The sequence below is a fragment of the Aquarana catesbeiana genome, linkage group LG11 (assembly GCF_042186555.1).
Source record: "Aquarana catesbeiana isolate 2022-GZ linkage group LG11, ASM4218655v1, whole genome shotgun sequence".
Classification (NCBI taxonomy): domain Eukaryota; kingdom Metazoa; phylum Chordata; class Amphibia; order Anura; family Ranidae; genus Aquarana; species Aquarana catesbeiana.
This window is the reverse complement of record NC_133334.1, coordinates 20697443-20710070: the sequence shown is the minus strand read 5'-3', so window position 1 is coordinate 20710070 and position 12628 is coordinate 20697443. Positions and strand designations below refer to the sequence as shown.

The window sequence follows — 12628 nt, the reverse complement described above, 5'->3', positions numbered from 1 at the left end:
GTTGTTCCTCCTCGCTCCTCCGTCACAGGGTCAGCGGATCAATGAATCATTAAAAAAACCTTATTGCTGATTTATTGATTCAATGATCTTTGTCATATCCACTTTTCCATGCAGCAAACAAACCCTGGTGATTGTGCCACATTTGAGCCCTCAAATCTTGCCATCATACTCGGGTCCTGAAAAGGGGGTAACCTTTTAGCCCCCCCAAACCACGTTGATTGTTGTCTCTTTTATGAACAGACCTCAATGTTGAAGGCCTTTGGGCTCCTGGTCCTTCTACTTCAAGTTGGCCGTACAGTACGCAACTTTCAGCTGGTTCCTGTCGGCCTCGATCCGTTCGAAAAAAAAATCAATGTTCAAGTTTTGTGGGTCTACTGAAAATTTTTTGACTGAACAGTTGCTGTGGCCAATTGGATGCAGCCATTATTTCTGCGCTCCCATTGGACTTCACCCAAACGAATTCAGACCGTTTTAATTTACCTCCAATTTGCAGAATAGTTTCTGTATCCAATCATTTTATATCAGAGGTCACTAGGACCAGGGCTGGGACATGGGGTGGGCAGGAGGGGCGGCTGCCCTGGGTACTGTGGTATCATGTGAGGTGGGGAGGCACCACAAGGAGGTTGGGGGAGGGGATTTGTGTTGTGAGGGGGAATTTGGGGGGGCAACAGGAGGTAACAATTGTTCTAGGAGGGGAAATTTTGGACTGTGTTCTAGGAGTGATGATTTCGGGGTATTTGTGCTCGGAGGGGGGATTATTTTTTTTTGGGGGGGGTGGTATTTTTTTGTTAGCAGGGGAAATTATGGGATGGGGAGGATTTGAGCTAGGAGGGAGATGAGGGGGGATTTGAGGGGTTTGTGTTAGAAGAGGTGATATGGTATAGGAGGAAGGGGAATTGTGCTTGGAGGGAAAATAGTTTTTGGGGGTGATTTGTACTAGGAGAGGGGATTTGAAGAGTGTGTTTCGGGGGGGGGGGTGGGGGGGTGGAAGAGGATATGCAGGGGAGACGGCTTTGTGCTGGGAGCAAGGGGAATTTACGCTTTGAGGATAAGCATGCAGCTTAGTGACCAATTTTTTTTTTTTTTGGGGGGGGGGCTGCTGACACATAATGCTCATACATGTTGGGGGGACGCAGTTTGGCATGTTTGACCCGGGCTCTAGAAGATCTTGTCCCAGCACTGACCAGGACGGAGAGGGTGAATCCTTCAAGAGAGAGAGCAATATATCTTGACATGGTTGCTCATTCCTTCCAATTTTCTGGGATTAAAAAGAGGGACGCCTTTTGTCCCAAAGTATGTAGGCAAAGAACACACTCCGGCCCCACCCCCAATAAGCTGGACCAGGAAGGATTAACACACAAGAAATGATCAGTTAAACCCTCGATTGCTTTTTTTTTCACCACTACTTTTCATTTATGCAGTCCTTTGAAAATAACACAATAGCTTAGAGTAGCCATGTTCAACCAGGGTTCCACTGAACCCCTTACGGTCCGTCCAGAAATGTCTAAGGGTCCCTGGAGCTGTGGCTGATTGACCTCTGATTCGATAATACCGGTATAGCTCCGGGTCCAGGGGCAGAGCCAGCAATTCTCTTCTTAGCTGTTCTGTAAGGGTGGCATTCTGACCACCAATGTAAGGAACATTCTTCCCGCTAACCGCCAATGTAAGGAACATTTTTCTCACTGATCACCAATGTAAGGAACATTCTTCCCACTGATCACCAATGTAAGGAACATTCTTCTCACTGATCACCAATGTAAGGAACATTCTTCTCACTGATCACCAATGTAAGGAACATTCTTCTCACTGACCACCAATGTAAAGAACATTCTTCCCACTGATCACCAATGTAAGGAACATTCTTCTCACTGACCACCAATGTAAGGAACATTCTTCTCACTGATCACCAATGTAAGGAACATTCTTCTCACTGATCACCAATGTAAGGAACATTCTTCTCACTGATCACCAATGTAAGGAACATTCTTCTCACTGATCACCAATGTAAGGGGCATTCTTCTCACTGATCACCAATGTAAGGAACATTCTTCCCACTGATCACCAATGTAAGGAACATTCTTCCCACTGATCACCAATGTAAGGAACATTCTTCTCACTGATCACCAATGTAAGGAACATTCTTCCCACTGATCACCAATGTAAGGAACATTCTTCTCACTGATCACCAATGTAAGGAACATTCTTCTCACTGATCACCAATGTAAGGAACATTCTTCTCACTGATCACCAATGTAAGGAACATTCTTCTCACTGATCACCAATGTAAGGAACATTCTTCTCACTGATCACCAATGTAAGGAACATTCTTCTCACTGATCACCAATGTAAGGAACATTCTTCTCAGTGATCACCAATGTAAGGAACATTCTTCCCACTGATCACCAATGTAAGGAACATTCTTCTCACTGATCACCAATGTAAGGAACATTCTTCTCACTGATCACCAATGTAAGGAACATTCTTCCCACTGATCACCAATGTAAGGGACATTCTTCTCACTGATCACCAATGTAAGGAACATTCTTCCTACTGATCACCAATGTAAGGAACATTCTTCTCACTGATCATCAATGTAAGGAACATTCTTCTCACTGATCACCAATGTAAGGAACATTCTTCTCACTGATCACCAATGTAAGGAACATTCTTCTCACTGATCACCAATGTAAAGAGAGCAACAACTGAGGGACAACTGAGGAGAAAAGAAGGTTGGGGGGAATTTGGTTTTAAAAAAGGGGCAGTCCCTCCAAACAAGATACATTTGGGAGCGATGTGGTTGCCAACCTTTCCCCAAAACTAATAAAAAAATAAAGTTTTTTGGGATATCCGTACATTATCATTATTATACAAGATTTATAAAGTGCCAACAGTTTGCACAGTATTCTACAATATGAGGACAAACAGTACAGTTACAATACAATTCAATACGGGAGGAATCGGAGGACCCCGCTCATTAGACATTACAATCCTGTCATTATGCGCTGGTGACGGGTCCTCTTCTTCTTTTTTTTTATCTTTTACTTATTGGCTGGACAGGACACACAGGTGTTGTGTCTCTCAGTGTGAGATCTGTATTCAGAAAAGGTTCACATACTCTCCTCGCAGTTTCCGGCAATCAAGCGATTCCTGGGGGGGTGGGGTGGATATCACATTCATCCATCGTACACTGACAATCTTTTGCCCCCCAGGAATCTTCCATCTTGTTGTAGATCATTCCATCCCGCCACTCGTCACATTGATAGGTGATGGTCGTCAGCTCTCAGCGCTACTGGAAAATCACACACGGGGGGGGGGGGGTGTATTCGGGGCCAGGAACAAGTTAAAACTTTGCTGGAATGTCTGTAGTCAGTCATCTCCATACAGCAACAATATAGAGCGAGCGATTGTATAGAATTCTACATCTACAGAGAGGTGAGAGAAGAGAACAGGCTGCATGCTCAGTCATTGGGGGGGCAACATGGAGGAAGAGTTCCCTGTTTGCTGAGGTCATTTAGGGTCACTTGTGAAATGCGACGCAGGAACGTGCGTTGTGGGAATCGGTGTGTGAGCCGTCTTGTATCGGTACTGGAAAAGGTTTGCTGCACCCAAATATTGCAGTTTTTTTGGTAAAAGATCCCCAACTGACGGGTCCAGGATCTTTGTACTGAGGTTTCTACACTCACCGGCCACTTTATTAGGTACACCTGTTCGATTGCTTGGTAACACAAATTGCTAATCAGCCAATCACATGGCAGCAACTCAATGCATTTCGGCATCTAGATGCAGTGAAGACGACTTGCTGAAGTTCAAACGGAGCATCAGAATGGGGAAGAAAGGGGATTTAAGTGACTTTGAATGTGGCATGGTTGTTGGTGGCAGACAGGCAAGTCTGGGTATTTCTGGGATTTTCACACACAACCATCTCTCGGGTTTACAGAGAATGGTGGGAAAAAGAGAAAATATCCAGTGAGCAGCAGTTTTTTGGAGGAAAATGGCTTGTTGAGGTCAGAGGAGAATGGGCAGATGATAGAAAGGCAACAGTAACTCAATTAACCCCTCGTTACATCCAAGGTATGCAGAATACCATCTCTTAACACACAACACATCCAACCTTGAAGCATATGGGCTACAGCAGCAGAAGACCACACCGGGTGCCACTCCTGTCAGCTAAGAACAGGAAACTGAGGCTACAATTGGCACAGGATCACCAAAATTGGACAATAGAAGATTGGAAAAACGTTGCTTGGTCTGATGAGTCTGGATTTCAGCTCCGACATTCAGATGGTGGGGTCAGAATTTGGCACATGGATCCATCCTGCCTTGTATCACCGGTTCAGGCTGGTGGTGGGGGTGTAATGGTGTGGGGGATGGGGTATCACCGGTTCAGGCTGGTGGTGGGGGTGTAATGGTGTGGGGGGGATATTTTCTTGGCCCCTTAGTACCAATTGATCATGGTTTATACACCACGGCCTACCTGAGTATTGTTGGTGACCATGTCCATCCCTTTATGACTACAGTGTCCCCATCTTCTGATGGCTCCTTCCAGCAGGATAATGCACCATGTCACAAAGCTCCAATCATCTCACCACTGGACAATGAGGTCCCTGTACTCCAATGTCCTCCACACTCACCACATCTCATCCAATAGAGCACCTTTGGGATGTGGTGGAAGATTGGTACCATGGATGGGCAGCCGACAACTGCAGCAGCTGTGTGATGCTATCATGTCACTATGGACCAAAATCTCTGAGGAACGTTTCCAACACCTTGTTGTATCTATTCCACCAAGAATGAAGGCAAAAGGGGGTCCAACCCGCTACTGGCAAGGGGGACCTAATAAAGGGACCGGTGAGTGTATGGGAACTCAGCTGGGACAGTCATTGCTAGGAGGTCTCTTTCATCCAATCAGATGCAGCCACTGTTTCGGTTATTCTGTCAGCCATGGGGGCCAGCTGTCAGAATACAATTGCCAGTAGTGGAGATTCCTCCATCCAGGCTGTTTAACTTGGATAGGGGAATGGAGGGATTTCTCTCGTTGAACCTCCCGAATGGAGTGTATTCTTACAGTGTATAGCCTGCCTATTGCCTTGTACAGACGATCAGAAAATGTTTCTCGTACAATCCCAGATCGAACGATTTCTGTTTAATCAGTACAGTATTCGTCCGAAAAAAACCACGCATGCTCAGAAACAAAAGAATACATTACAATACAATACGACTCATTACATCACTTCCGAAGTTGTATTCTGTGGTACCAGAATTTCTTCTTCTTTTTCGATATGAGACTAGCGTGCAAAAAAACCCCCAAAAAAACAGACAATCGTTTGACTGATACTCTCATCGTATGTACCAGGCTTAAAGGAGAAGTACAACCAAAGCTCTTTGGCTGTACTTCTGTGGATTACAGGAGTGCAGTTCATTCTGCACTCCTGTGACCCATTTTCAGCAGACAGTGGGCTGAAGCTCGCTGTCAGCTGATGTCACAGAGCCTGTTCAGGCTATGGAAAGATTGCAACCAAATGGTCTGGATCAGCCCACATGCCCGGACTGGCACCTGACTCAGCCTCTCAGCGAGCCACTGAGAGCCTGAGCCGGCCGCTCCCTCCACCCTTCACAGCTCAGCACTCCAGTGAGCTTAAGGTGGGGGAGTGCAGAGCAGACAGCGGTGACTGACAGTTCACGGAGCTCTGAGAACCAAGCGATCAGTGGTGTTTGATCGCTCCCTTCTCAGTCCCCCCCCCCCCCCCAATTGTAAGCTGCTTGCTCTGCGTGCACTACAGGAAGGAGGGGCCTAGGAGCATCAGCAAGGGAACCTCAGATGAGGAGGATTGGGACTGCTCTGTGCAAAACTACTGCACAGAGTAGGTAATTATTTACCTGTGTTTTTTTTTATCTCATTTTACTTTTTTTTTTAAAGTTTTTGCCTTTAATGTCACTTTAAATAAATGGTAAATAAAAAATGTTTTTTAAAGCACCCCCTTATTACACTCTGCTCATGTGCAAAGGTGAACGAACGCATGTGTTGGTCCCACAAGCATGTGTAAATGACAATCTCACCACAGTGGTATTTCCATGAACGCTGAGAGTGAGAGCAATAATTCTATCACCAGACCTCCTGTGTAACTCTAAACCTATAAAGGCTTTTAAAGTGTCACCTATGGAGTTTTTTTTAGGTAGCGTACTTCAGTGCTGTCCACAGGTGTATAGAATTTTTTAAAGCGTGACATGTTGGGTATCTTTTTACTCGGCATAACATCATCTTTTTTTATATTTTACCAACAAAATGGGTATTATATAGTGAAGAGAGAAGTTTTTGATCACAGACAAATCAACTTAGTATAAGCACCACATCCCTTAATAGATTATATATAGAAAGAGGGAATGGGATTTTTAAGGTGCAAATTAATTTAAAGAATAGTAACAACTATGTTATATAAGAAAAACATTTATTTTAGGAAAAATAAAAAATAGTTAAAAACACAACAATTGGCACAAGTACAAATCAACAAGATTTTGTGGGTACAGCATAAAAGGATAGAATTGCCAACATGTTTCACCCATATATCAGGCTTCTTCAGGGGATGCTGTCCAGCTAGAGGTATAAGCCTTCTGTTGAAAAAAAAAAATATACATATAATGATTACATCAACAATTAATTTATAACCATCGTATCGCATACATAATATTTTAATTTTTTATTGCATAACAACTTCAATCTATACATGTGCATGTCTATTGTCAGGGCAACAATCCTTACCTTGGTCTCTTGAAATATATTGGTCAAATCACTAAAGGGCCACAGGTGTCTAACCCACGTCCAGAGAACCATGTGGGGCATTCAAGGACCAACTAAACAGATATCGTATATACTTGAGTATAAGCCGAGTTTTTCAGCACATGTTTTTGTGCTGAAAATGCCCCCCCTCGGCTTATACTCGAGTCAAGCACTTTTCTGGTGCAGAAAATGACATTTTCCGAACTGACTTTGGGGCCCCGTATCTCGGGAGCACTTGGTGCTAGGAACCCGCCAATATTGGTGTGCAAACCCAGTGGATCTAGCACTATAACATATCCAAAGCTCGGGTTCCTAGCACCAAGTGGCCCTTGATGAGATATGGGGCCCCAAAGTGGGTTCGAAAAATGTCATTCTCTGCTGCACAAAAGTGCTTGACATTTTCCGAACCGAATTTGGGCCCCCGTATCTCAGGACCACTTGGTGCTAGGAACCCCAACTATGTTGTAGTGCTAGTTCCACTGGGTTAGCACACCAAATTCGGGGCTCATAGCACCAAGTGGCCCCGACATACGGGGACCCAAATTCGGTCAACTGTGTCCATCTGCAGCAATGTCATTTCGGGACCCTTTGGGTCCAGAGACCCCAAATTTTGGCTGCAGCTAGGGGGCATCTAGGAACCCTTAACTACCAAGTTTGAAGTTCGGGGAACCTATGGCTGCAAATGGGCACAGTGAGGAATGCAAATGGGCATTGTTGACCCTCTTTTCCACTTACAGTAGCTGCGCATTTCTCCCCCTAGTCTTATACTCGGGTCAATAAGTTTTCCCAGTTTTTTGTGGTAAAATTAGGTGCCTCGGTTTATATTCGGGTCGGCTTATACTCGAGTATATACAGTAATAAAATGTGTCAAATTTGAATTGAATATAGAGAATATAGAAACAAATCTCCAAAATAGAATATAAGAGCCAAATAAAAAAAGAGTCAACTTTTTTTTGTGTTCACTAAAACTCATTAAAATGTATTTTTCCCCTGAAAGTTTATGTTTGGGAAACTGCTACTCAAATATAAATATATAAAATATAATAGAAAAAATTATAAATATATAAAATATAATAAAAAAATGCAACAACAGCCATTGTATGCTCCAAGGTCTCTGCTTAAAAAAAAAAAAAAAAAAAAAAATGGGGGGGGGGGGGGGGGGGGTGTTCTAAATAGTATTCTAGCGAAAAAAAAAAAACAGATTTTTCTGTGTATGAGAAGAATGTGAGAATTGACCCAGACAGGAACTAGTTAAATCTCTCAGTTTCTGTACAGGTGGAGGAACTTTTCCATGATACGCTGGTTATGGATGTTACTGTATTACTATCTTTATCCAATGTCATGTCAGGTTTTTTGTGATTGTTTTTTTTAGTATGTCTGTAGCGAGTCCCCCCCCAGCGGACACGTCTAGAAGCAGCTTATCCGGTGGGCCAGCTCAGGATCCCGGTGGATCCCGGGGCGATTGTAGATTATAAAAGCTGTGAACAGTTGTCTCAGCTCCCTTGATGACCTCTCTTCAGCTGTCTTGGGTGGGCCGCTCTTGTGAAATCCCCCACCTCTCTCTCTCTCTCTCTCTGGATGTCTTTCAGCGTTTCACATGTTGTCTTGTTCTCTGCTGTGCTTGTTGGATGCTTCATCCCACATACCTGACCGGTGCAATCTTCTCTCCTCTTCTCTTCACAGCCAATGAGAAGGTTGAAGACATCAATGGCTGCCCCAAGAACAGATCACAAATGGTGAGTGACCACATGTATCTCTCCTGTGTTGAAGCCTTCATTGACAGCTCTTGAGGATTTCTGCGGCTCGATCGTAAATTGCTTTTTGTCTGTCTTAGACTGGCCATACATGTTCAATTTACTTGTCCAATTTTCCTTTAGACTTACAAAAAATCCTATAATATGCATAGGTGTGCGCAGCCTATTGCATTAGGGTGTGCACCCCAAAGCTCAAACACACATGAGTGCGCATGTGTGTATACAGTGTGTGTATACAGTGGAACCTTGGATTACGAGCATAATCTGTTCCAGGAGAATGCTTGTAATCCAAAGCACTCGCATATCAAAGCGAGTTTCCCCATAGAAGTCAATGGAAACGAAGATAATTTGTTCCGCGTTGACTTCTGTTGCATGCAATACCGCATGTGGCCAGAGGTGGGGGGGGGCGCTGGAGAGCCTCGGAAATATTCGGGGACAGCTCGACTGAACTCGGAAACACTCAGTAACGGAGTATTTCAGTCATTCCGAGTATTTCCGAACGGCTCTGAATGGCTCCGAACCGTTCCGAGTGTCACCGGCGCCCCCGCACCTCTGGCCAAATGCGGTACTGCACCACCAATTAGCTTGAATTATGCTTGTTTTGCGAGACAACACTCGCAAACCGAGTCAGAATTAAAAAAAAAAAAAGTTGCTTGTTTTTCAAAACGCTCATTAACCGCGTTACTCGTCCACTGTGTGTGTGTGTGTGTGTGTGTGTGTATATATATATATATATATATATATATATATATATATATATATATATATATATTGTATAGACATATACACACACACACGCAGATACACACTCTTATGGCAGATATCAGTGGGAGATCTTTCCAATCTCCCTGCCAGCACACAGAGTGCTAATGCTAATGCGCACAGAGATTGTGCATTAGGGTGTGCCCAGGCACACCCGGCGCACGCCTATGATAATATGAGGTCAAAACTAAACCACTTTCAATTGTATCCAATTAGGCTGGCACTTGCACTACATAATTGAATGTAAATCTAAAGAAAATTGTACAGAAAATTGTATAATGTGTGGCCAGCCTTACTGTAAGTTCAGTTGAATTAACCACTTCCCATCCCACGTATAGTAATATGTGGCTCTGTCATCCTGGGCGGCCGTCATATGACGTCCTCGGCTTCCCGGCCGTCTAGGGGACGCGCGCGTGCCGCCGGCGACGTGCGTGCGCCACGTCACTCGGGAGCCGATGTGCGTGCCCTAGTGGCTGCAATGTCCACCGGGCACCCACGATTGCTTGTCACAGAGCAGGGACGTGGATCTGTGTGTGTGTGTGTAAACACACAGATCCACGTCCTGTCAGGGGAGAGGAGACAGATCGTGTGTTCCTTGTATATAGGGATACCGATCGGTCACCTCCCCCAGTCAGTCCCCTCCCCCCACAGTTAGAATCACCCCCTAGGTAACACATTTAACCCCTTGATCGCCCCCTAGTGTTAACCCCTTCCCTGCCAGTGACATTTATACAGTAATCAGTGCATATTATTTATAGCACTGATTATTGTATAATTGTCACTGGTCCCAAAATAGTGTCAAAAGCGTCCAATTTGTCCACCGCAATATCACAGTCCTGACAAAAATCGCCGTCATTACTAGTAAAAAAATAAAAATAATAAAAATGCCATAAATCTACCCCCTATTTTGTAGACGCTATAACTTTTTTACCAAAAATATGTAGAAGAATACATATCGCCTAAACTGAGGAAGACATTTTTTTTTTTAAATTAGGATATTTATTCTAAAAAAAAGTAAAAAATTATTGTGTTTTTTTTTCAAGATTGTTGCTCTTTTTTTGTTTATAGTGCAAAAATGAAAGACCGCAGAGGTGATCAAATACCACCAAAAGAAAGCTGTATTTGTGGGGAAAAAAAAAAAACGATCAAAATTTCATATGGGTACAACGTTGTATGACCGCGCAATTGTCGTTCAAAATATTACAGCGCTGAAAGCTGAAAATGTGTCTGGGCAGGAAGGGCGTGAAAACGGCTGATTAAGTATGTGGCAAAGGAAACTTGGAATCCTTTTTGCATGCTATGCAATGCTTGTGGCCGGTCACATAGATAGTATGAAAACCAAACCAATAGCGTGACAGCCAGGTGCTTGCATTTCAGAAAGCCGTGGTGATCAATGGCACCCTGCGTATTTAACCCACAAATTAGCACTTCATTTAAGAATACAGCTGATAAAAGCTATAAAATTTGTATCAGAGTTGTAAATTATATTACAGATTTTATTTAAAAAAAAACATAATTGTCGGTCGTATGTGGCTGTATTTTGCAGCACATTTTGACGCGGTGACGCCTTCCTTCTATACCTTCATGTAAAGTGAATTCTCTTCTTTTTTTTTTTTTTTTTTGCCCAGAACTAATCCCGGCCACTTGTCACAGATTATTCCGGCTAGCTTGCAGGGTGACAGTTGCAGCTGGTCTATTTTTGTGAGCGTCCCCTCATAGCCGCTGTAAAAACACTATGCCTGGCACGCCATCCATCTCAGTGACAGCCAGCCCTTGCCACAACTGACTGCTCTCTTCCTGCAGTCTTCTCATGGCTGGAATAATTTACCCTGTGACCCCCCCCCCCCCCCAATTCACTGGATCCCCTTTTGTCAGTACTGTACCGCAACAATAGCCAGCGCTCCGCTAAAATTAACGTCTCAAACCCGGCCACGCCACCGCACTATTCAAAAAGACCGTCAGCCAACGCCATCTACTCTGCCATATATATATATTGGTAAAAATTATTTATCATTTTCATTAGGCTGTTTTTTTATACTGACTGTGTTTGTGTTTTTTTTTTTTTTTTTATTATTTTATTAGTATTCCAATTTTGGGAAACATGGGAGATCTGTTTATTGTAATATTTTTTTTTTTTTTATGTTGATGTTCAGTAAATAAAAAAAAATAGCAAAAAGGAACACACAACACTCACACCTGGACAAGAAATGCCATGTACAAAAAACTTTATTAGCTTATGTTTTCTATTTTCCATATAAATATTTTAAATACAATATATTTTCCATTTAAAACTTAAGAAACTACACTTTTTTTGAGGTTGTAGTTCTGCCCTGTGCTCTGCAAACACAATGCCACTGCCCCACTTTCTTCCTGCTCTGCCAACGCATTGCCACCTACCTCCCCTCCTGCCTGCTTCACAAGCCTTATGACACTTCCCTTGCTCCTGCCTGCTCTACAGACTCTAAGTGACATAGCTCCACCACCTCCTTCCTGCTCTGTAAACGCTGTGCCACCTACCTCCCCTCCTGCCTGCCTTGCAAGCCTTATGCCACTGTCCCACCTCCTGTCTGCTCCACAGACGTTTTGTCACTGGCTGTTCACCTGCTTTCTCCATAAACCTTGTGCCAATCCCTTCCTCCTGCCTGCTGTGCAGATGCTTTGCTATGCCTCGCCTCCTGCCTGCTTTGCAAACCTTATGCCACTGCCCTGCCTTCTGCCTTCTCTTCAAACACATTGCCACTGCCTCTCCTCCTGCCTGTTTTCTCTGCAAACTTCATGCCACTTCCCTGCCTGCTGTGCAGACGCTGTGCCACTGCCTCCAATCCTGCTTTCTCTGCAAACCTTGTGCTACCGGCCCTCCTCCTGCTTGCTCTACCAATGCTGTGCCCCTGCCCTGCCTCTTGCTTGCTCCCCAGATCTTTTGCCACTGCCTCTTCCCCCCTGTTTCTCTGCAGACCTTGTGCCAACACCCCTCCTCCTGCCCGCTTTGCAGAAATGGTGCCACTATCCTGCCATCTCTACGGATCTTGTGCCTGTGGCCTGACCTCTGCATGCACTGCACACTCTGTGCCACTGCCTCTTCCTCCTGCCTGCTCTTTGACTTATAGTAGACACCGGATTGGCTAACAGTCTCTCATGAGTCCAACGCTCCCCAGGTTCACACTGATGCGGTGCAGGATTCACAGCGATTCCTGTGCGTTTCCCACACCGCATCACATTCGCACTGCATTCATTCGAACCGCAATGGGTGTCAATGTTAACGTCGCCCCAAAAACAGTTCGCAAAAAGCAGTGTGACTGGCTGAATCGGATCGCATGGGTGGCCCATGTTGAGTGCA

The 12628-nt window shown here is 44.3% G+C and overlaps 1 protein-coding gene across 7 annotated transcripts in view; it reads left to right on the top strand.

Moving 5' to 3' along the window:
- The window catches only part of NAV2 (neuron navigator 2), a 634885-nt gene that overhangs the window by 396386 nt on the left and 225871 nt on the right, over positions 1-12628 (top strand). For all 7 annotated transcript variants that reach the window (XM_073604037.1, XM_073604035.1, XM_073604040.1 and 4 more), the window contains exon 3: positions 8459-8511. In XM_073604037.1, the coding sequence (XP_073460138.1) occupies positions 8459-8511 (53 nt within the window). The remainder of the gene's footprint in view (positions 1-8458; positions 8512-12628) is intronic.